At 36.6% G+C, this 23,733-nt stretch overlaps 1 protein-coding gene across 7 annotated transcripts in view; it reads left to right on the top strand.

Moving 5' to 3' along the window:
- The window catches only part of Adgrb3 (adhesion G protein-coupled receptor B3), a 720,698-nt gene that overhangs the window by 321,362 nt on the left and 375,603 nt on the right, over positions 1-23,733 (top strand). For all 7 annotated transcript variants that reach the window (XM_063227050.1, XM_063227046.1, XM_063227047.1 and 4 more), the window contains 3 exons: positions 5,591-5,692; positions 6,176-6,282; positions 19,970-20,164. In XM_063227050.1, the coding sequence (XP_063083120.1) occupies positions 5,591-5,692; positions 6,176-6,282; positions 19,970-20,164 (404 nt within the window). The remainder of the gene's footprint in view (positions 1-5,590; positions 5,693-6,175; positions 6,283-19,969; positions 20,165-23,733) is intronic.

Below are 23,733 nucleotides of genomic sequence, written 5' to 3'. Positions count from 1 at the left end.
GTTCTGTGGAGTACAACTCAAGCGTCACCAATGGAGCAGGAAGATGAGAATCTTGAAAGCATTGAAAACAGAAAAGACAGTTCAGACAAGAGATTGCATCTACGTGAAAAGATTACGAGAGAGAGTGAAAGCTATTGGGATGTCGAGATGGAACAGAAAGAAGAGTAACTAGATGTAATAGTGTTATAAGCTACTGCTATGTTGCTACTAAGAAGAACTTAGTAATTTTGTATAGAATTCAATTATGTGATAAACTATTCATGGTGTATTTTGTAGCACCCATTCTAATCTCTTTAAAATAAACATTCTGTGACAATTTTGACACAATTATTTGTTATAGTACTGTCCAAAATGGTGGTGATTTATATTTAAATACACATTAATTGTAATCCAATGAAATTTTAAATTCAATCCTCAGCCGCACTAACCCATTTCTGGAATGCAATAGCCATATTTGCCCAGTGTGTGCCATATTAGACCATCGAAGCAGGGGGTATTTCCATCACTGCAACCATGTCTAACAGACAGCGCTGGTCTCTTACTTTGTTTGCTTAGTAAAAGTGATTTATTTAATGTTTGGTTTATGTCAGCAGCCCCCAGACCTCAGCATCTGCATTATGCATTTGTGATTGTTTTATTGTCTAGAGCTTGGATTGGGGATGTGATTGCTACACTGGCCTAGGGGTGGAGCCAGGATGTAATGTAACAGCAGGAAGAAGGTGTGTCTTGCTCTGTCTTGCCCGTTTCTGCCTTTACTGTTTGCATTAGCCATGAACTGTGGCCCCGCCATGCCACCCTGTCTTGGAGCCAACTGAATATGGACTGAAACCTCCAAAAACTGTAAGAAATAAACCATTCCTTTCCCAACTTTGGACATCAGGTGTTTTGTCTCAGCAATGAGTAAAAAGACATTTTGAGTACCTAAATGCTGAAAACCGTGGTAGTTCATTACATTACAGCAGACTAAAAATAAGTAAAACATGTTTAGTTCCTTAGAAAGCTACATTTGAGAATTGTGAAAGTTTATACATACAACTAAGTATTTTGGATCCATTTTAAGCAGCTCTGTATTTTTGTATATTCAGTAACTTGGGCATTAAGTCCTCATTTAAGTTTTGTTTCAAGATAAATAGGAGTTGGAGAGAGTTTTTTTTTGGGGGGGGGGTTGTTTGTTTGCTTGCTTGTTTGTTTTTGTTTTTTCTTTTTGGTACCAGAAATCAAACTCAGGACCTTGCACTTGCTAGGCAGGGACTGTGCCACTGAGCTATATCCCCAACCTAAAGATAGCCTCTTAAGTAGAAGGCAAGGCATTAATGGAGGGAGAGCAGCACACCTTAGTGTAGAATGTTCAGGAATGACTGCTCTGTGTTGGCTGGTGCATAGTGAGTTACGTGGGCCGTTGGAGGACAAAATTCACCGGAAAACTCTTTTCATCCAACTGTGTTTTCTTTATCTTGCCCAGGACAGGAAACCATGGAAGGGATTTAAACAGCAAGTGATAGGATTAAACTTCATTTTGGAGCTCACTCTATTTTCAAGCATAAACATAGGTTTAAAGAGAAATAGCATCACTGGATACCCAGCTCTTCAGCTTAGAGAACAGACATTGGCCTTGGCCTCTTTGTCTCCTTCATCCCTCATGACATGTGGGCCACCTCCTAAAAGTACCCAGTGCCTACCTGTCTCCCTTAGCCTTCACCTAGTCCTGCTGCCAAGCATCACCATCGCCACTCTGCATGAGCCTCCTTGGTGGGCTTGCCCATCTGTTCTGCCCATAGAAGGCAGAGCAATCTTCTTAAAATTAAAGCTCAGATCAGATCCATCTTTCCATTAGATGCCTCCAGTGGCTGCCTGTGCTAGATGGATCTGCTGTTTTTATTTATGGGCACCCATTTCGGACATCACCGGCAGAGTTAAGAAATCAACATTAGCCTGGGGGCAAATGGTGAGAGCTGACATGTCCATGGCACGACTGAGTTATTCAGAACAGTCAAGGCAAAAATACCACCAAGCACTTGGCATTGCCAGTCTAAAACCCAAGAAAGACACATGACCCAAAGACACACGCACAGATTTGTAATGCACAGGTGGAGGTTGGAGTCAGATGTCTGCGCACTGCATTCTTGTTGCAGCTCTAACATTTTTAGCCTTTGCCCATTTTTGCTACTTCCCTTTCCTTGGCATTTATGTGAACTGAGCCTCAGATATGATAGAAAAACCCTCTACAGTTGTGTGACATCCCCAGCCCAGCTTAGTATTATTAGGGCCTCATTTATCAAAGTATTCATATAATCATATGCTCATTCGTTTATTCTTTCATTTAGTTTTGAGCAGCTTTTGTCTGGAAGATAACCACAAGAAGTCTGTAGTGAGAGGTGATGCAGTGATAAGATTCAGACACCTCACTGGTAAAGCTGTGGGGAAAGCGTACTAGTTGATGCATCTAGAGAAGACAGTGACCTTCCTTCATCTGGGAGAAATGGCAGTTTCAATGCAATGTGGATATGAGTCTTATCATTTCATGGTTCTTGGGCTTTTCACTGTAAGATTCCTGTAATATGTTTATTGCTCTTAAAATTCCTTTTCACGTAAATTGATGCTTCAAAGAATAAGATGGAGATCATCAGTCCATTTTTATATATCATTGCTGTTGATTGAAGAAACAAAAACATTTTTGATCTTTGTTTATTCTTAACACTCACTAATAATTTTAATATGATATTTACATTTTTGGAAATCACTTCATTGTGTAACAATCTAAAATATTAGAAATTTTGAAAATATTTTTGTTGATATTTCTTTGACTAAAAACTGCTTTGTTTTTTTTTTTTTAAATTAATTTTAGGGCTGGGGATTCAGCTCGGCGGCATAAGCGCCTGCCTTGCAAGCAGGCAGTCATGAGTTCGATCCCTGGTACCAATAAAAAGGAAAAAGACAAAAAAGTTAATTTTATTGGTACACTTTCGATACGCATAATAGTGACATTCACTATTAGAAATTTGTACCTGTACATAGTACCTTAATTCCTTTTCCCCACTCCCCTTTGCTCCTTCAACCCATCTCACACATCTTATTCACAAAAGCTTTGTTTCCATTTTTTCTTCTATTGTCTCCTTTTTTTTCCTTTTCCCTTAATCCTTTCCCTCTCTCCCTTCACTATTCCCCTTCCCGTTTAAACACTTTTTCCTACTTTCCAGTAGCTATTACAAATTTTGGTCCTTATTTCAGTTTCTCACAGCAGAGAAACAATGCTGTATTTAAAATGTGTCTGATTTATTTCACTCAAAAGTATGATCTCATGTATGTCCATTTGCCTAAACATTTCCATGAAGTTTACCCTTGTTTGTGACAAAGTAGTACTCTATTATATTTTTAAAAAAACTTTATCTGTTTATCAGTTGATAGGCATTTGAACTATTTCCAAGATTTAGCTATTACAAATTATGCTAATATAAATGTAGCTCTGCATATCTTACTCTGGCATGATTCTTTTAATTCTTTCAAGGAGATACTAAAAAGGGAAACAGCTGGGTTGAATGAAATTTCTAGTCATAGGTTTTTGAGAAGTCTCCATACTGATTTCAACAATGTTTGCACACAACAATGTTTGCACCAACAGTTGAAAAGGATTCCTTTTTCCCCACAGTCTCTCCAGCATTTGTTATTGGTTGATTTCTTGATAATAGCCATTCTTTGTAGCATATGATGCAATCTCAGTGTTGTTTCTATTTACTTCTCTCAAATGACCAGTGATGCTGAACATGTTTTCATTTATTTATTTGCTATTCATACTTCTTTGTTTGAGAAATGTCTATCCATTTCTGAAGCCCATATTTGGATTGACTCTTGGAATTTGGGCATCTGAGTTCTTTGTATAGTCTAGATATTAGTCCTTTGTCTGAGATTTACTGACAAATTTTCCCCACTCTGTGTGTGTGTCTTCATTCGGTTGGTGCTTTATTTGGCTGTGCAAAAGCATTGATAAGATGAAATCTCAGATATTATTTGTAATATTTCCTGTGCCATTAGGGTTTTGTCTATAAAGTCTGCCTACACGTATGTCTCCAAGAATTGTATGTATTCTGTCATCAGCAGATTAACTGTTTGTGCCTTAACATATAGATCACTGATCCATTACAATTTTAGTTTAGAGCATGGTGAGGGATACAGGTCTAAGTTTAATCTTCCACATGTGGAAAGCTAATTTTTCCAGCACCATTTATTAAAGAGGCTATCTTTCTTCTAGTGAAAGTGTTTGGCCCCTTTGTGAAAGATAAGGTTGCTGAGTGTGTTTGGAGTTGTTCCTGTATCTTCTAATATCTTCCATTTATAGTTAATCTGGTTGATTTGCTTATTCATTTGTTTTTGCCAGTACCATGCTGTTTTTATCACAGTAGCTTTGTAGTATAATGTCAAGTTGGGGATTGTGATGCCTTCTGCCTTGCCTTTGCCCAGGATTGCCTTGGCTAGTCTAGGTCTCTTCTGGTTCCAAATTCATTTTAGGACTATTTTCTGTATTTGAGGAGTAATGATAGTTTAGCTTCCCTAAAGGTCTTGAAGAATTCAGCAGTGAATCCATCAAGTCTTGGGCTTTTCTTAGTTGGTAGCTTTTAATCTTTTTAAAATCACTGCAATTTCACTGCTTGTTATTAAGCAGTTCAGAAGCTTTATGTCTTCCTAGTTCAGTATGGGTAATTTGTATGTGTCTAGGAATCTGTCCATTTCTTCAAGATTTTCTTATATACTGTAGTACAGCTTTTTATCATAGTTACTGTTTTCTGCATTGTGGTAGTGTTCATTATAATTTCATATTTTTTCCAGTTACATTACTGTCAGTCTTTTATTTCTTTTGATAAGTTTGGCTTATCTATTTTGTTCTTTCAAAAAATTAGCTCTTTGATTCAAATTCTTTTCATTTTTTTTTTAGTCTTAATTTTATTAATCCCTACTCTGTTTTTTATAATTTCCCTTCTTCAACTAAATTTGGGTTTGGATTGTCGTGGTTTTTTTTTCAGTATCTTGAGTTTTATCATTAAGTTATTTGAGCTTTGTCTGTTTTTCTAATGTGTCATTGACTGCAGGAATTTTCCCTCTTCGGACTGCTTGCATTATTTCCTATAGACTCTGTTGCGTTGTACTGGCATTTTGGAGAAAGCTGCTTGTGCTACAGAGAAGAATGTGTAGTCCATTGAAGTAGGGTAGAACACTCTGTAGATATTTTATTTAGTTTATCTGTTTTTTTCTTCTTGTGGGGTACCAAGGTGACCCATTGTGACTCTGTTGGTATTTATTTGATATTTTCTGTCCAGCAGTATTTTTTTATGTGCCCCAGTATTCAGTACATATACCAATGGCTTTTTTTAAAAAAGCCTACATAATTTTAAAAAACTGATGATTTTGTAGATAGAGCAGTGAAACTTTGTGGGTTTTAATTTATGAGTACATCTCTCACATTTCAGTGAACACTGTACTTTGAAGAAAATGAAAGAGCTCTGTGTTTAGAGAGATGCATTTGAGGATTGTGATTGCCAGTACTTTTTTTTTTAAATAAACTTTGCTGACATTCAAGTCGCTCTGTTTTAAATTGCAGCACCTTATGAAATATGCCCCGAGGATTATCTGATGTCTATGGTGTGGAAAAGAACCCCTGCGGGCGACCTTGCATTCAATCAGTGCCCCCTGAATGCCACAGGTACAGTGCAGTTTTTCCCCAGTCTACCTGATGATCACAACCCAGGAACAGCAAGCTGTATTTGCTTATGAAATCATGCTTTCTTCCTATATCCTTCAATATCTCTGTCTAATAAGCAGTTAGTGAAATAATTTTAATAAAATGCTTCATAAATGGAGCCAATGAGCAGAACCAGAAAATATTAATGCAGAGATTTCTCAGGATGATTCATAGGTGTTGTGAAAATAATTGAAACAACTTTATGTGCATATTCTAAAACAAAGACAAATGCATACACCCATTTTTTTATTTTAAAGAGAAAAAAGACAAAATCCAATGATACGGAATTTCTAAGCAAGATAATGGGAAATTAACAATGGTTAGTATGTTGTGTATTATTAACTTCAAAGCCATTGTTCAAATGACATGTCTAGCCTGCTTTCAAGGAAGCCATACCATCAGTATCTTGCTACAGTGTTTCTCTCTGTTCTTTGTGACCTGCAGGCGCCACCAGCCGACGCTGCTCTCTCAGTCTTCACGGAGTGGCCTTCTGGGAACAGCCAAGCTTTGCCAGATGCATATCCAATGAGTACAGACACTTACAGCATTCAGTAGGTGCAAAGCCAGCTTTCATACTCGCTCCGTTTAGTTTTTGCTAATGATTCCTGGGTGGGAATTGAACTTTCTGCAGTGCTATAACATCAGTGAATTTGCTGAAAAAGAAAAATGCCTAAGGAAAAAGAGATGTGGAAGAAAAGTTAATTTTTAAAACCAGAGCTGAATTGTTTTGCCCCTCAGTCTTTAGTTTTTCCAGATCCTGCTATTTAGATGAAGCAATTTCTTGTCCATTGGGGGAAAGGCCTGAGCAACATCTGTTGGCTTTATCGGTAAGAAGTAGACTACTTACCATCATTGGTTCAAGTCAGTATTAAACACTATATAAAATATATTACACAGTACTATACATCTAAAAATTTTCTTCAGTGACTGGTAGTTGGAAAATGATAAAGCTGCATGACTTCATTATCAAGCTTCATAGTGTAATTTGAGATGAAGATGTGAAAAAGAGACTGTTGCACCAGAGAAACTTAATTACAAAAGACTACTTGGCTGTACTTTCCAAAAATTGTTCCTTTTTGCCTTCACATAATTGAATTATTCATAGAGTGTAATATGTGAATATTCTGAGCAAAATTTCATTTTGTGTGGTATTTTACAAGTCATTGTCATTATTGGAAAAGATGTTAGATTAACGATCATCAGGACCTCAACTGGAGAGGGCATAAACAATGTGAGGTGTAAAACAAAATATAATACGAGTCCCCAAAGGTGGACACTAGCAACAATGAAGTTTATTCAAGACCTTTTATGTTGTATATGTGCTTTTTTCTAACATTGCTATTTGCAAAAATATATATATTTTTTAAAATCCTGAAGAATATTCTTGGTTGTGCGTTAAAAGTACCAGTATAAAGCCTTGTCAGTTAAGGAAATTACTACAGGAAAACTAAGGCACGTGTTATAAAATTAAAAACCAAATCCAGTTCTGTATGTTTATATGCCAAACCAAAATTGAATTGAGTAAACTACACAGTCTAATTTCTGTCATTCTGTTCACATACAAACACATATATATAGTATCAGTAATTGAACATACATAGCTTTAGTTGTGTGAAGTATTTATATATATATATATATATATATATATATATATATATGGAAATCATGTTGATACAAATGTAAATATTATATTTAAATATGTAAATATATATCATGGCAAAATAATCATAGGCTCCCTTACTGAATTGGTATATAAAGGCGTTAGCATTTGATTTTCAGATATTTTAAAGGTACTCATTTGGCAATAAGATATATATATGTATACACATACATATCTAGGTTATAGATATAAATATTTATATACATAGGGAAAAGATACATAATTTAATTTTATAATATACAGCATAAGAATATGCAATGTAAGTCTTTATCAATGTCTGTCAATAACTCCAAACTTTATATTTCAAAATTGCATATATGCAAGGCTTGCTTATGAGTCTGATTTTAATGGATTTTATTTTCCCCTGATTTTAGACATTATATTTGTCTAACCTAAGTATTCTATATTCAATTCTTAGTCATGGAGATAAATTAAATAAACAATGAGTTAATCTTTAAAAATTTGAAAAAAAGCCTTACAAATTTGTTAAGAATGAATGACGTCAGTTTTTGCAGAACACATTCATTTTCTAAATTCCAAGTTTTGTCCAGAACTATTAAATGAATTCACATTCTTTGAGCACAGAATAGTGGGGACAGATACAGTCTGTGAAGTATAAGAATGAAATCTCAGAATGTGAATCCTGTAGAAATTATTAGTCGATTAACGGCCAATGTATATTTGCCTTTGTTGACTTGGTTACGGAACTCAGGTTTGTGATCATACAAAATACAAAGCATATACAGAGTGATTGAAAGATAAGGTGAAGATAGGGAGAGTATATTTGAAGCAAGGGGGAGTATTTGAAGCGAGAGGGCTGACGGCAGTGTGACTTTTAGTGTGATAATTTTTTGATCCAAACATTCGTAATTTGCTTTGATTGCCTCTGCTGGATAAAACATTTACAGCAGTTTTTGGTAAATACGAAACATGGCAGAGTGTCCTCATTCTGCAAATCTGGTACCCTGGGACTTCTAGGGCTTCCTCAAAGTGAAAATAACCATGAAAGATGATGCTTTAAACTGACCAGACATACAAGTGCCCACAGCAGCACAGCTGAAGACACGAAAGAGCACACGCAGAGCTGCTTCTGAAAGGGACTGGAAAGAAGAGAGAAGCATGTTTGAAGTGAGGGGAGGATTCTGAGGGAGGATCGTGGCAATGTTTCTCTTGTAATAAGTTTTATTAAATGAAACGTTTGCGGTATTTTGTACCTAATTCAACTCAAAGTATGAGGCACGTGTGGGCACTTTTATGATCTGACTTTAAAAACTCCCAAGGAGGGCATTTTTGCCTCGATTTGCATGCAGGGAAACTGAGGTCTGCAGGGAGACATCTACATAAGTGACGTCAAATGGAGAGCTGTGCTCCAGGCACTGCTGTTCCAAAGTATTTCTGGGGCTATGCAGCCTCCCAAGTGTTGAATTTGAGATCATCAACCTTAGACTCTTGTGTGGCTGCAGCATTTGTGGCTTTTTGTCCTCAGGAAAAACTGTTCTCTCACTCATAGATGAGTTTGCTACTTAGAGAATTGAAGTGCAGTCTTCACTCACCTTTTGCAAACAACAAAGGCCTGTGTAACTAGGAATGATAAATATCTGTGTGTACCAAAAACCTGAGGTTAAAAGAATCATCTCAGAGCCGGGTTCCTAATCCCAGCATTCGAGAGGCTGAGGCAGGAGGATCATTGCTAGTTTGAGACTAGCCTGGGCTACAAAATGAACTCAAAGTCAGCCTAAACTGCACAGTGAAACCCTGCCTCAATCGACCAAACAAACAAACAAATAAAAATTATTAAAAATAAAATGTTAGAACCTCACATATTGTAACCTGGCTGTGCATTTGGAGAAATGAAGGTAAATTAGGTCCATAGATACAGAAGAAAGAAGTGAGAAGGACATGCGGAGGGGGCAGGAGAGGTACAGATGCTGTCAGCGTTGGACGCGTGAAGTGAGTTTACATTCACCTACATTCACATGCACGTGCGTGTCTATGTTCACACATGCTTATCTAGTGCTGGCCTAAGAACTGTGATCTTTCTTTTCCATGTTGAGGGAAATAGAGGGTCAAGCTGTGCACTCAGAGGCGTTGACCTCAAGCACCTGCCTCATCATCTGCGCTCTCCAGAGTTGCCTGGAGGTGCCGAGGATCCAGTCCCTGCTGGGTCCTGCTCCTGGTGCTTCCCTTTCCTAAGCTGCCTGGGCTTGTCTGACTAGCAAGGCGAGGCAGAGGCGAGGCAGTGCTTGCGGCACGGAGCATTCGAGACTCACAAATCCTGCCTCACTTTGGAGACTGCATTTTCTCCTCCAGTAGAATTTATCATTTCAATACTTGACACTTGAGGGAATTTGTTTTCTTACTCCTCTGTAGTCATAAAACTCATTAAATTATAATTAATAATTTATAGTGTCCTGTAGGGACTCATTTAATATAAATAGATCTATGTTTGCCATCTCTTTCACATATAGGTTATAATATACATACACATACACACGTAGATGCAATACATTTTAGTAAATATATAGAAATAGAGAAAGTTTGAAATGGAATTCCATCAACAAACAGTCATTGACTCTGTTCTACATTATGATCCAAATATTTTTAAAAAGATGAGAAACACATGCACACGGTTAAATATTATTGAGAATATAAGAATGAAGAGGGAAATTCTATATTTTTCTATAAATGTTTCATCTAATACTCTGAGATGTTTTCTTTTGAACTGTAGACCCAATAAGGTAAAAACCATTTTAGACCCCGTTGAGAAAAAGGCAAAGGATAAAAAAAAATAAGAAGAAGAATGGAAATTTTTACTGCTTATCCAGTTACTTTGAGAAAGTGACAGAACATTGTGGCTAATAAGGTTATTTTCTCTCAAACTAAATAGAAGCTTTTAATCACTGGTCACTTAGACAAGGGCAGCCTCCCTTACAACACACAGACAGTCAGACAGACAGATACACACACACACACACACACACACACACACACACACACACACACACACACCCACCCACCCTGAAAAATAGGCTGTTTAGAACTGGCAAAGAGTTTTCTCTTCAAGGAACAGGTCTTAAATCAAAAGGGATGGAACCAGGGGCACCAGTGGTTTCTCTCAAATTCATGGGTAGATCAAATCTCTTTTCTTTCCAGGGAGAAGAGTGAGAAGGGACTCAGAAAGACTAAAAATACCACATCATACAGATTAGTTAGAAGAGAGAGCACATGTTCTCTGTTAAGAGGTTGTTCCCTAAAGATTCTGTTTTTATTTTGCAAGCCTTCATTCAACAAACAAATGCACACTCTGAAGTGATAATTCATCTTCGCATTAAAAGATTTCTAGTAAGAGATGTCAAGCAGTTCAATTCTTGGCTTAAGAGACAAAGAGATCGGAGACAGATAGAAATGGAGTAAAAAAGAACAGGAGAATGTTTGCTTTAGTTTTCCTCATAATCCATCTGTATCATCGCACGACTCCTCACATGTCACATTTTTTGTGTCCAATGCCACATGGCACAATGTTCAGTGCATTGCCTAAAAAGGATAATATACTTTTATCATCCAAGATTATTTAAAAGAAAGAGAAGAATAATTGTGAATAGTTTTTCTTTATAGCAAACAGTTACCAGCATGCAAGTCATCCTGTTTCTTTGGTGGACACAGAAACTAGTGCTAAGGTCTCAGGTAGAGAACAAATATATGGTTTAAATTTTCACACACCCACCACTTAAGTGTGAATGAATAAGCCTGTGAGACAGGAGATACCTGTTCCGCAAATTGTATTTAAAATCATACATTTAGAACTGTAGCATGGTGGGACATGTCTATATTCTCAGCCCTTGGGAGGCTGAGGCAGGAGAATTACAGAGTTCAAAGCCAGCGTGGGTTGCATAGTGAGTTCAAGGCCAGCTTGCACTTTGCAGCAAGAGAGACTGTGTCTCAAAAATAAAAAAAAGAATATGCCAGAGAAAACATAGAGAGACTAGATAAGGAGTTTTAAATTCTACATAATCATGAAAGAGTTCTTATTAATGTCTCAATATGGGCTGGGAATTTAGCTCAGCAGCACAAGTGCTTGCCTGGCAAGTGCTGGTTGTGAGTTTGATCCCTGGTACACACACACACACACACACACACACACACACACACACACACAAAATAAATAAATACAATAAAATCATTGTCTCAATAGGGAGGTTACTAGTAATACTAATTGCACTGTGGAATACTAATTCCACTTTGAATATAGTTTTAATCCCACAGCCCTTTGGAGCTAGATCTTTGCCTGTCCTTCATGGTGCCAGGCTCAAAACATTTGTCAGAGTCTTGTCCCTAGAACTCAGATGATTGTTACAGAGCTGAACCATGCCAGCTTAAACACGTGAATTCCCTTAAGATAAGCAGAAGCCTCTTAATTTTATTTGGAACCACATGCTAAAGTTTTGGGATCTAAGTTTAAGTGTTTAAATCTTTGATGTGTCAGTGAAAATTCTGCGGTAGCATTCAGATACAGTTCAGTGGTCCAGATTTCTGCCAAAAAAAAAAAAAATCTATCAGATATCTTAAGGGGAAGACCAGCTGGTACTTAAAATTGGACTCTTCTTCCCATGGGCATCTGTTTCCACAAGACTAGTGAAGATGGGAAAAATTATACTTCTGTATTTTAGAAGTCTTTAGCCTAATTCCTCCACTTCCTACATAGGTATAATAATCAGCAAGATTTTTAAAAGCCTTGCAAATTCCCTGTATGTTTCTCTGGATCCCTTAGCAATCAACAGTAGCTTCTCTGTCAGTCCCAGAAAACTTCTAAATGAGAAACAGCCTCAATTTTTGGCAAACTTTAATCTTCCAAGGAGGGAGGATATAGCAAAGAATTAAACCTGGTTGAAAGTTTTGGCTTTCTTCAGAAAAGATCTCTACTTTCTAGAAATTTGGTTTATCTCCCCTCACTGCTTTAGTATCTCCTGGATGCTCTTAAAAGTGTGGTTTGTGCAATTTCTGTTGTTTTTCTATTATGAAGGCAAGGCATGGGTTTTTGTATGAATTAGATCTTCTACCACATCAGAAAATACCAATTATATTATGAAAAAGAAAACTCTTTAGGCACTTGTTGGTTGTGCTTCTTGGAGAATTTTAAAGAATTCTTTTCTATATACACATAAATGAAACGACTCTAGTAGCTGTACTTCTTTCCCTTTTTTTAACTTCATGATACATTGCTCAATGCATCAATAAAAGCCTGTGAGTTCTGAAGTTTATCCCAGAGTATGAAATTATAGTGACTTGTACAAAAAGTGTTACTGTCTGTCGGTTTTAGGCATTTGAAATTTGCTGAATTGAAACTTACTCATCGAATGATTTAATGTACTGTAGTATAATTGGACAGAGAATTATATATAGGCTAATACCAAAGAAAAAATCTTATGTCAGAAATATACTGTATTGCTAAGGATTTAGCTCAGTGGCACTTGTCATGAGTTCAGTCCCTGGTAACACCCCTCCTCGCCAAAACAAAACAAAACAACCAGAAATAGTAAATACTGTGTTATTCAATCCTTCACCGTCTGTCTGCTCTCTGGCCATTTATTCATTCTACAGATGTTCACTAAAAAGTAAGTGTAAAAGAAGTACAGCACACTCCTGGAATGCAACATAAATATAACACTCAACTAATTACAAAGAAAATAGGACAAGAGATAAAGTAATTGTGAACTGTAATATGCTGAGGGAAATTCACAAGGTGCTAAAAATAGGAAATAATGTTTGGAGAGATTTTTAGATTTTAAAAAAGTACCTGTGAGGTCTCTATGAGGAAATGACATTTAAAAGTGTGACCTGAAACATGACAAATCTAGACATGCAGAGTGGAGGGGGTAAGTTGGTCAGAGAATGAGACTGTGGATAATGTTTGGAAGGAAATTGAGGCTGGGAAAAATAGATCCACTGGGCAGAGGTGGTTAGCAAGAAGAGAATGCAAGAGATGAATCTGGAGGGCCAATGAGGGAAAAGTTGTGCTGTGCCTGAAAGCTGTTGTAAGGAATTAGTTTCATTCTGAGTGCAATCGGAAGCGTGTGATTCAGTCTACCTGAAGTGAGTTCCACAGCCTTTCTTGTGGTGGCACGGCCGAAAGCTGTGAAGCCTGCTGCTATAATCCAGAGAAAAACAGTGGTACCTCAATTATGGATTAAAGATCACATTGGGAGGGTCGTGATGGGTTTTTCTGATGTGAGAATAATTTGAATAATTTGAGACAAGGTAGGATTAGAGACTGGCAAATGTTTTTATTAAATATGGAAAGAATAATTGGATATAGGATTCAAGAGTTCAGATTTCATTGTCTGGCATGAAATAACTTTATAAGTCATCAACAAGAAGAAAAGTAGAGGAGGAGGTGATAAGAGCTTGTGTACATATCACTTGCTGAATATGATAACTGGGAGCAGAAGAATGAGGTAGTGATTAAGGCAGATGTCAGTTCCCAGGAGGTTTCTGTCTTGCTGTGTTTCATTTTAAGTGGGAAATATTACAGCAGTCATACATACTAAAACAAATGATACAATAGAACTAGAAACAGTACAAATAGAAAAGAAATAATAAAATTAGGCAGAATTTGAAGAGGCCAAAGGAGCTGAGATCTTTAACAAAGTAAAAAAAAGAAGAAGAAGAAGAAGAAGAAGAAGAAGAAGAAGAATTTGGTAAGAGAAAAGGTGTTTTCTCTATTGTTATCAGGAAGGAAAAGATATGGAAGATAAATGCAATAAATAGGACACAAGGCGTGAAGTTACAGCTCTTTCATCTGATGGTTCCCTTTTCATCATTAAATATGACGAGGTAACAGTGAGAATTTAGAAAGAGACAGGGGTCTTTCCAGGAGAGATGAAAATATGTGGGATATTAATTTCCAGGAAGTTGAGCATTACTGTAGGACAAATGTAATAGTACTATCAGGTCACTTTGACTGCAACACAGGTGTGAAATAACACAGTTAGAGGACCTTTAGTTTTCTTAGTTGAGATCTTTCTCCAGCAATGTTGAACACTTAAGTGAAGCGCAAACTCTGCTTAATTAGAATCTTTATTTTGAAACACCCTATTCTTGATTCATAGGTAACTGCAACCTTGAGTTGCACTATGGTACATCCTAGCTAAGGCTAAAATTTTGGTGGATGGATGTGCTGGAGTCAAAGCAGCACAGAAGCAAATGGTCATTGCTCCAGGGAGGTGTATACCACGGTTAGGTGCCATGTGACATTCCTCTCTTGGCACATGCTGTGATTATATCATGCCTTTGATCTCAGGTGTACACATGTGGCTCGATCTGGCCAGGTGATCATGCCTGGTGGTCTTCTGCTCCTGGACTGAGGAGATCATCACAAGGGTCTTCTCCAGCCCCTGAGTGCAGGACAAACCTGGGCTAAGTCCGCCTGGTCACATTGGCTGTGGTGAAGAACAATACCTTCCATGTGTAATGTGAAAAATAAGCCTTTTTTTTGGTCCAGATGTTGAAATTCTTAGAGTTGTCTGTTGCCACAGCTAATCTATCCTATTCTGAGTGGTTGCTGTCATTACCACGGGAACCAGGGAACTCAAGTGAAGAAAATAGAATTAAGAAAGACTGCAGAAACTCTCAGGAGTCATACTCCACTTCCTATTGAGGAGATTTGTGAAAGTTTGGGCTCCAGTCTGTGACTGTGACACTTCTTTAAGACCATGGAACCCTTAATTTCTACCCACTGGCTCAAAATATTTGTGAGAACATCTAGGTTTGCGTGGTGTTCAGGAAAGCAATTTTACATATATCCTGTGGCCTAGAATTGTACTTTTTGCCAGATTCTATACAAAAACTACTACATTAAAGCTATTCCAAGTTTCTACTATGTTGATAAATATAATTTCATTCTTGTTTTGGACATTTCTTGGTTTTATATGGATGTATACAATTTGTTTTTTTACTCAAGGTTTTTCGTGACAGTTTATTATCATGACAATAATATGCAATTAAATTCAGGCCATAATTTTTTCCTCACTTTAATAGCTCCTGGAATAAAAGAATGGGATATCCAAAGCTGTTTGGCCACATAGTCTTCAAACTCAGCCCAGGTTGTATCTGACACAAGAATGAGTTATATAGGATAATTCTGGACTATCCGATCATATGCCCACAGGCAAGAACTGCCTTTTCAAATTTATCTCCTAGACCTAGGAAAACTCTAAGATGAACGCAAGCTTCCTATGTAATATAAGAAAAACTAAGAAATAGTCACATATTGGAACTAAGAGTATGTTGTATTTTCCATACAGGACAGTCTCCATCTTTCCTAGTTACCCCATGTAGATTATTTAAGTTATTTAATACAACTATCAGGTGAATGATGCTGTCAGAATTATGAACTGAATTAAAAATATGTATTTAGATCATTGCTTTAAGACAAGTTTCACGTATAATTATCTGTTAATTGAAGCCACTCAGAACAGTGAGAACCTTTAATATACCTTACAGATGGACTGGAGGAGTTGGTGCTGAAAATGATATATAAATATATGATGTTTAAAGTGTGTCATTTGCTCAGAGCAACCATGATAAACCTTTTTTTAGTATTCACACAATAGAAGCAGCTGTGGCTGGCAGTGGGTGGCATAAAATGAAAAGAATAGGGTTATTTCAGAAACACACCTACTCTTTAAACCATGACCCTTACCACTTCTTTCTATAAAAAGAGCAAGGAGGCTTAATCCAGAACTATAAAAAACAACTATTTTTAGATTTCCTTTTCTTCCTCTCCACTGTTGATCTTATCAATAGTATTAAATTTGAACGACACAGAAACTTAAGACTTGTCTTTCGGAGTAAAAGTCCTTACAGTGTTGCGCCGTGCGTAGGACTGATCACTAATATTGTCATTTTTAAAGGACATATTAAAATTATTTTTAAAAGCCTGTCCACCATTATTCAGCGAGTAAATGAAGAAAAACTTTAAAAGTTGCTCCCAAGAGAATTCAAATTCTTGTGGCATCATTTGGGAAGTTTCCCCTATGCTTGAATAAAACTACATTCATTTCCTTTACAGATAACAATAAGTGGTTTTTAGCATCTTTACACTGTATGCTCTAAAGCAGCAACAGTATCTCAACAACCTTCGTGTCTTGTTTCTTAAATTCTTCATGTGAAAAAGAGTTATGTCTCCTTAAAACAAATGTGATTGAAAATGACTTCAAATATTTAAGTATGTTGATAATTTCTAATGAAAATACTCCATGAAATCTAAATTAAACATGTAGTAATTAAGCAGATGGGCTACATCTGGAATCACACTGCCTTAGTTCAAATCTTGATTCAGCCAATGCTGTAAAGTTACTCAGTTCTGGTAATGCTCTTAACCTAACCAAGCCTCTCTCCCTTCATCTAGAAATGCAGAGCATTATGACACCTGTAAGGATTATTTATATAACTCCAGTCAGATGCTTCATGCTAAGTACAGTGTCTCCTGCTTTATATATAGTAGGTAATGAGTAATTAATGTAGTATTTAGTTATGATTTTCTAAAGGTAGAAATTATATGACTGTAATTGTAGATGATTACAATTTCCAAAATCATTTTCCTATTCATATTAATTGTATGTCCTCTAAAAGCCAATTTGCTATGGAAACATGCTCTAATTAGATGCTTCTTTGTTTGGAAAGGTAACGAATTGCTTTTACCCTTGTCCATAGTTGAGTGTGATAGTTGCAGAAAGCAAAAGGAAAATTTTGTTTAGTTTCAGTTCAATTTAGCAGGCACTTTAAACATATATCTTTGTGTAGAAGATAATGGATTAAGATCGCAGAGGAACCAAAGAAAAATATGTAATGAGGAGCCCTTTAGGAATTTATGGCCCTGGTAGAATGGATAAGATAAGAATGTAAGCACTGTAATAAAATAATATAAGACATAGCAAGATTATTTCTATGAGGTTTAGCAATAGAGATCATGTCATGATTGCAGTTATCTGAGCATAATTCATGGTGGAGCAAGGAAAAATAATTTAACAGGAGGAACTGTGCACAGCATTTAAAATTGTCAGAGAGAATGAGACAGCAAAACTAAGGCCCGTGGAGTTTCTCTGGGGTGTGTACGTAGGTTGCACTGGTTGGTATTAGGATCTCTGTAGCAAGAGTGAGATAATGGAGTGGACCGAGCTGACTTTCATAGATCACACTGCATTGGGTATGACTACAGCAAGCGCGTTTCCAAACACCAAGTTATAGCTGAACTCAAAAAGAAAGATAAATCCTTGGGTACCACACACAAAGAGGGAGCAAAACTAAAGCCAGAGCTTCCAGAAAAAGCTGGCAGAGTTTCAGATCACTCTTTCTCCGTAGGTGCCAGAGAGTGAGATTCAAAAGTCCTCATGAGCACTGACAGGTCCCCTCCCACATGCACAGGGAGCCACCAGCAAGCCCTCTGCAAGACCTTGCTCTGTCTTGCTGCTGGCTTCAGCTGCACTCTCAGGCCTAGAATGTGTGTGATAAGGTTATGATTTTTACATGGATATCGCTGAGAAAAACAAAGACAATCACTTTTCAGAAGCTGGAAGTTCTCATCTGAACCATGACTACTGGGATTAACATGAAAATCAGTATAAATGGAAACAGGACCATTGAACTTCTGAGGGCTCTACAACCAGAGAACTGCATCTCAAACTCCTCAAACAACTGTTGCACAAGCCAAAAATCCAGGGCTCCCCCACATTACACTGTGTGTGTTTGTGACCAATACCACTAAACAAAATACCGTGGAGAAGCAGTGAATGCAGGAATTTGAAGAACTAGCAATACTAAAGATAAAAATAATAGAAAATGTGAAAAATGTATTTTTCAAAAATAATTATTAAAGGAAAAAATAGAAAATGCAGTTACATAATGGGAGAATATGAAAAAGATTAGAACTTCTATAAGTGAAAACTACTACCACTGACATTAATGAGTCACAATTTAAATAGAAGTTTTATAACTCTAGCTGCTCCTTAAACTTAACATAGAGGAACAGTTCTAGAAGGAATGCTTAAATAGCTACTTGGAAAGTTTAGTTTGAAATTTTAAAAGATGTGTTTCAAACTAGATTTAATAATTATGATTTTGATTTTAAAGAGAACCAACGAGGACAGAAGACGAAAGGAAGTAGAAATAGCAAATTGGTGTTCAAATAGTTTATATAATATCAGGCATATTTTATTTTTATCTATCTTTTACTTTATTTTATTTTTTGTCTTTTTGAGATGGTCTCGCTATGCAGTTCAGGCTGGCCTGGAGCTCACTTTGTAGCACAGGCTGGTCTCGAACATGCAATGATCCTCCTGCCTCAGCCTCCTGATCAGGCACATTTTAAAGATAAATGAATAGAAAAGGGATTGAATGGGATTAAAAACAATCATATGAATAACCACAGAGTGAAAATATGGAGACAAAGACAAAAGAGAGGTCAGAGCACAAGTAGTGGACAGGTTAAAATCGAGAAAACTCATTTGTACTCAACTTTTCCATAATCTAGAAAAGAAAAAGGATAATGTAGCAAATATACTTGAATTTACCTCTTTAGGAAAAGGTAGTATAAGAGGTAAAGAGACTGCATGTACACTAGAAAAAAGATCTAAACATATTCTAGACAGAAGTAAATCTTATTGCAACATCCTTTGTACCCTGAATAAATTCCACACATCTGTACAGGTGTGTAAAAATATTACGAGGTATTTTCCCTGGGTGCTTCTCACTAACCGTGCCAGATTAGCACCGAGTGTGATAGCTGGTGCTGGCATCTACGCACCTGTTTGCTGGTAGCTGTCCTGAAAACAGCTCCTTCCATGTAAGTCTGCTAAGCAGCTGTCATATGGTGGTGACGTGAAGTTATTACTGACTCGGGCCAGACCTAATGATGACCCAGATGAGAAAGCCTGATGATCCTCTCTTTCTTTGATTGAGTTATTTGAGTGATTTGTGTTATCCAGTGCCTTCTGTAACTGTTTTTATTGCAAACAGAAAACATGTTCAAATGTTTTCTACCTCAAAATTCAAGTCAGTGTTGTTATGCTTTTGTTTGAGAAGAAGCGTACAGAAGGTCTGTTCAGGTTGGACCCCTCGCAGGCTATCCTACTTTAACCTTTATATTTCAATATTTTTCTAATGTGTTGGTTTTTGACTATTTTGTGTTAATTAAATTAGTTTCATTATGAATCTCCAGTCTCTGGCTCTACCTTTTCAAACAGTTTCCTCCATTCATCAGACACAAAAGTATCTTTTTAATTGTTAATCCAATTAAAAACCAAATTTATATACACTTTTCCTCAGTGCAGTGAATTGTGTGTTCCAACTACAAATGGCAGATCCTAAAGTCTGAAAAAGTTATGCATTTATTCGTTTTAGCATGTTGGGTGTTCATCTGTCAGAATGTGGGTGCATTCAATTTATGATTTTAGAACTCTTCCAATTATTGCATGCTGCTTTAAAACTGACTAAGAAATTTTAAATCCAGTCATTTCATGAAGATACCCAGAGCAATAGTAATGAAGATTCTGATGTTCATTCTGTTCTTTTGACCATTACAGATTAAAGAGCATCTTGCTAAGGGACAACGCATGCTGGCAGGTGATGGAATGTCCCAGGTAACCAAGACACTGCTGGATTTAACTCAGAGGAAAAATTTCTATGCAGGCGATCTTCTGATGTCTGTGGAAATCCTCAGGAATGTGACAGACACGTTTAAAAGGGCAAGCTACATCCCTGCATCTGACGGCGTCCAGGTGAGGGAGACAATCCCATGAGGAAAAAGAATGAGGGAGATGTAGTGAGTTTTTGTTCCTAGAAGCCAGTACAGTCATCTTGGAGGCAGGGGTGTGTGTATAGGAGGTAGGGTTACCTGGTGTCAGTAGGGAGCTAAGCAGGCTGTGCTACTGTAACGTCTGGAAGTGACACGATTCCCTCTGTCATTTTGCATCTCAGTGTTCTCAACCCTGACTTGCACATATTGCACCTCAAGGAGACACTGCAAGAGCGTGTGTGTGTGAAGTGCTTTGCACCCTCAGATAAAAGGCATCATAGAAAATTCAAGGTGGTATTGGATTTTTTATTCCCACACTTAATAGCCCCATCTTGCCAGAGAGACTATTGAAAGTACATTAAGTATAATAAAACATTCTAACTATAAGATGCGAAACAGACATAGTTTAAGATTTGTTTGTGGCTTGCTATTAGATGGGAGAAAACTGTACTTAATTTTGTGGAACCATTGCCTGAAAACATTTTTTTTTCCTTTTTATGGAGGACTTTCAGAGCACCATCATTTATTTTAATAAATATAATCTAAGTATTCATTCAGTTTTAGTGTTATCTTTATCATTAAGACAAGCCTTATTGAATAGCAAACAAAGGATATATATATTTTTTGTTTGGTTGTGTTTTTGATACTGGGGATCCAACTCACGATGTCACACTTGCCAGGCAGGCGCTTGTGCCACTGAACAATACCTCTGGCCCCCCTTATTTTTTTCTTTTTTTCGTTAGTTAGTTTGTTTGTTTTGTTTTAAACAAAGCATATTTAATGCAATCCCAGTTGGCTTTTCTTTTCTTATTAGTTGTTTTTGTTCTTTAGTCTAAAATGTATTCCTCTAAAGGATGCTAGATTGATTTCTCCATTTCTAGCATATTATTTTTCTTGTATCCCTATATGAAGTTCATTAAAATACAGGTTTTTGCAAAACTTCTAGTTCAGATACTGTTTTCTTTTGGTTTACTCTTTTGTTTTGGAGTTTCATTTCCATTTCACTTGGAAATCCTGCGGTGTATTGGTTTGAGTTTTATTTTTGTTTGGTTTTAATTTGAATTAACTAAGGAGAGAGAAAAAGAAGACTTTTGGGAATCATGAAGTTATTCATAAATAATATGGATCCCCAACTTGTAAATAGGTACACGTATTACTAAATTAATGTGTATACCACTGACATTTCCTGTGATGAGAATTACTGAAGCTGCATTCCCTGCCATCTCGCCAGGGTCCAGTGTTTACACTGCAATGATGAAAAATTCATTGGAAGGGCATAGGATAGGAAAAAAGGAAACTAAGTTGTATTTTGTATATATACCAATTTCTCACAAGGAATGTAACCATTGTATACTCCAAGCATGTACTACTAAATAATTGTTTTTAATTTTATTTAAAATGCACTGAAGAGGTACTGAGTGAAAAGTTAAATCATTTGATCATTTTAAAGATAGTGTATTTCTTACAAAGAATGAAATGTTTTTATGATTTTAAAAAGTGGGTAAAGTAAGCCATGTATAGGTTTTTACTTGCAACTCTGAGATATTTCTATTAGCATTGACATTAAAAAATAACATTTGAAGATTTTGATACAAATACAAGTTGAAATAAGAAGACACTGTTAACAGCTGAAATATCAGCCAAAATTCTACTTTTAAATGCTTCCAATTCTCAAAAGTATAAGTCTTTAATATTTTACACACTAAATTTTAGGAAATTGAGATTACCAGTTTGCATGGGCAGTATATATTTAGATGATTGAGTTACTTGTTAAAGTATGCTGATTCGGTGAACAATAAATTCAAACAATTACTTAGTCATAGACATAACTGGTCCGACTGAGTGCAGTATGGTTATCAATTTGTTGTGATTGCATAGTCAGCAATAGGTTCCTCCATATCCAATTTGTTTTCTCCTCAGTCCTCTACATATACACATCCTCAGCTCATTGTTCTGTTAGACTGACTTCTCGATTATCATTGCACCCACCTTGAATACTCTCCTCTTTTGAATTTGTTCTTATTTCACCTGGGCCCATCAGAATCCTGCTCAGCTCTAGGGAGATTCTGAAATTCAGACCACCACAGCCACAATTGTGTTACACATGTACTTCCTTTTCTCAGAAATCCCTAAGAACCTCATGCCCTTTTTGTTCTAATTGCTACTATTTTATGTAAAGAATTGGCTTTATTTGTCTTTTTTTTTTTTTTGCCTGATTATGAACTCTTGGATTATAACCAGATAAAGCATTGCCTGACTTTACACGGACTTCAACTTCCTGTTTATGAGGGCTCTGGACATTTCTCACTGGGCATTGTAGGCTTAAAATGATATAAATTGAACTCATCTTGACTTCCAAGATTTATAGCATTTCTTACTTTGCTTTGTAGAATTAGTTCTTCTTCACCTCTTCTCTTAATGTCATCTTTCCTGTGATCTTTCCACTTTGATCCTTCCTCACCTGTTAACCTACATTCCTCTCCATGCTATGTACTACAGTCCTGGATGTTGTCACTCCTGATTGTCACTCCTGTTAAGTGATCTTCAGTGGAACTTCAAGAACACTTAAATGACAAGCTGTCATCTTTATTTTGCTTGCTAGTGTACTGCACAGTATGTAGAGTACCTAACACTTCACAGACTGTACACTCGGGTCAATTTAACTGCTTGCTACTTGCCAGACACTGCACAGTTGTAGAGTCACTATTCCTCCCGTATTTTCAATCTGGTTTGGTCTCTCTCAGCCTTCCATTGTGATCTTCTAGGACTTTGGGTCTCTGCATTGCAGCAATGCTTTCTTCCCAGCATCTCAATATATCTTTATTGTTAGCGTTCTTTGGAAAATCTTTGAAAAAAGCTAAGATTTTCTGGTCCATAAGGAGACTTAACTGAGCTCCAATCCAACATCCCAAATAAGATTTTGCACACAGAATCTTGTCTAGAGAAGATATTCAACAAATATTTGTTGAATTAATGACAAAACTAATAATAAAACAGTTACCATTAAGTTGTTTTCATCCAATTTTCTCTCATTGGGAAATAATAAACAAAAAATTAAAGGTTGAATAAAACTATAAAAATAATACATTATTTTAGAAAGGTGGTTGTATGGCAGGGCATGTTATGTAAAATGGATTCAATAAATGCTTGGTTTAATTGTAGATGAATGGGAATAAAAAGTCATACTATTTGCAAAAAGGGAAAAAATAGACTTGAAGATCAGTGGAATAGCATAGGAAATGCAGAAGGAGCTCCAAAATATTCAGCCACTTTACCTATGACACAGGTGCCAAACACCCTCACTGGAGGAAAGAGTGCCTTTTTAATAAATGGTGCTGGGAAAACTGACTGTACACAAAGACTGAAGGTAGACCCAAATCTCATATCAGGCTAAAATTAAAAGAGATCAAAGATCTAAATAATAAATCAAAAACTCAATCTTCTAGAAGACAGAATGGGTGAAATGCTTGAAGATATAGGTACAGACAAAGACTAATGAACAAAATTCTAAATGCACAGGAAATACTACAAAGAATCAACAAATGTAATCAG

Source organism: Cavia porcellus, unplaced genomic scaffold (assembly GCF_034190915.1).
Source record: "Cavia porcellus strain 051 isolate PalLab524CR breed Dunkin Hartley unplaced genomic scaffold, mCavPor4.1 scaffold_16, whole genome shotgun sequence".
Lineage (NCBI taxonomy): Eukaryota > Metazoa > Chordata > Mammalia > Rodentia > Caviidae > Cavia > Cavia porcellus.
This window is presented reverse-complemented; position numbering and strand designations above follow the sequence as displayed.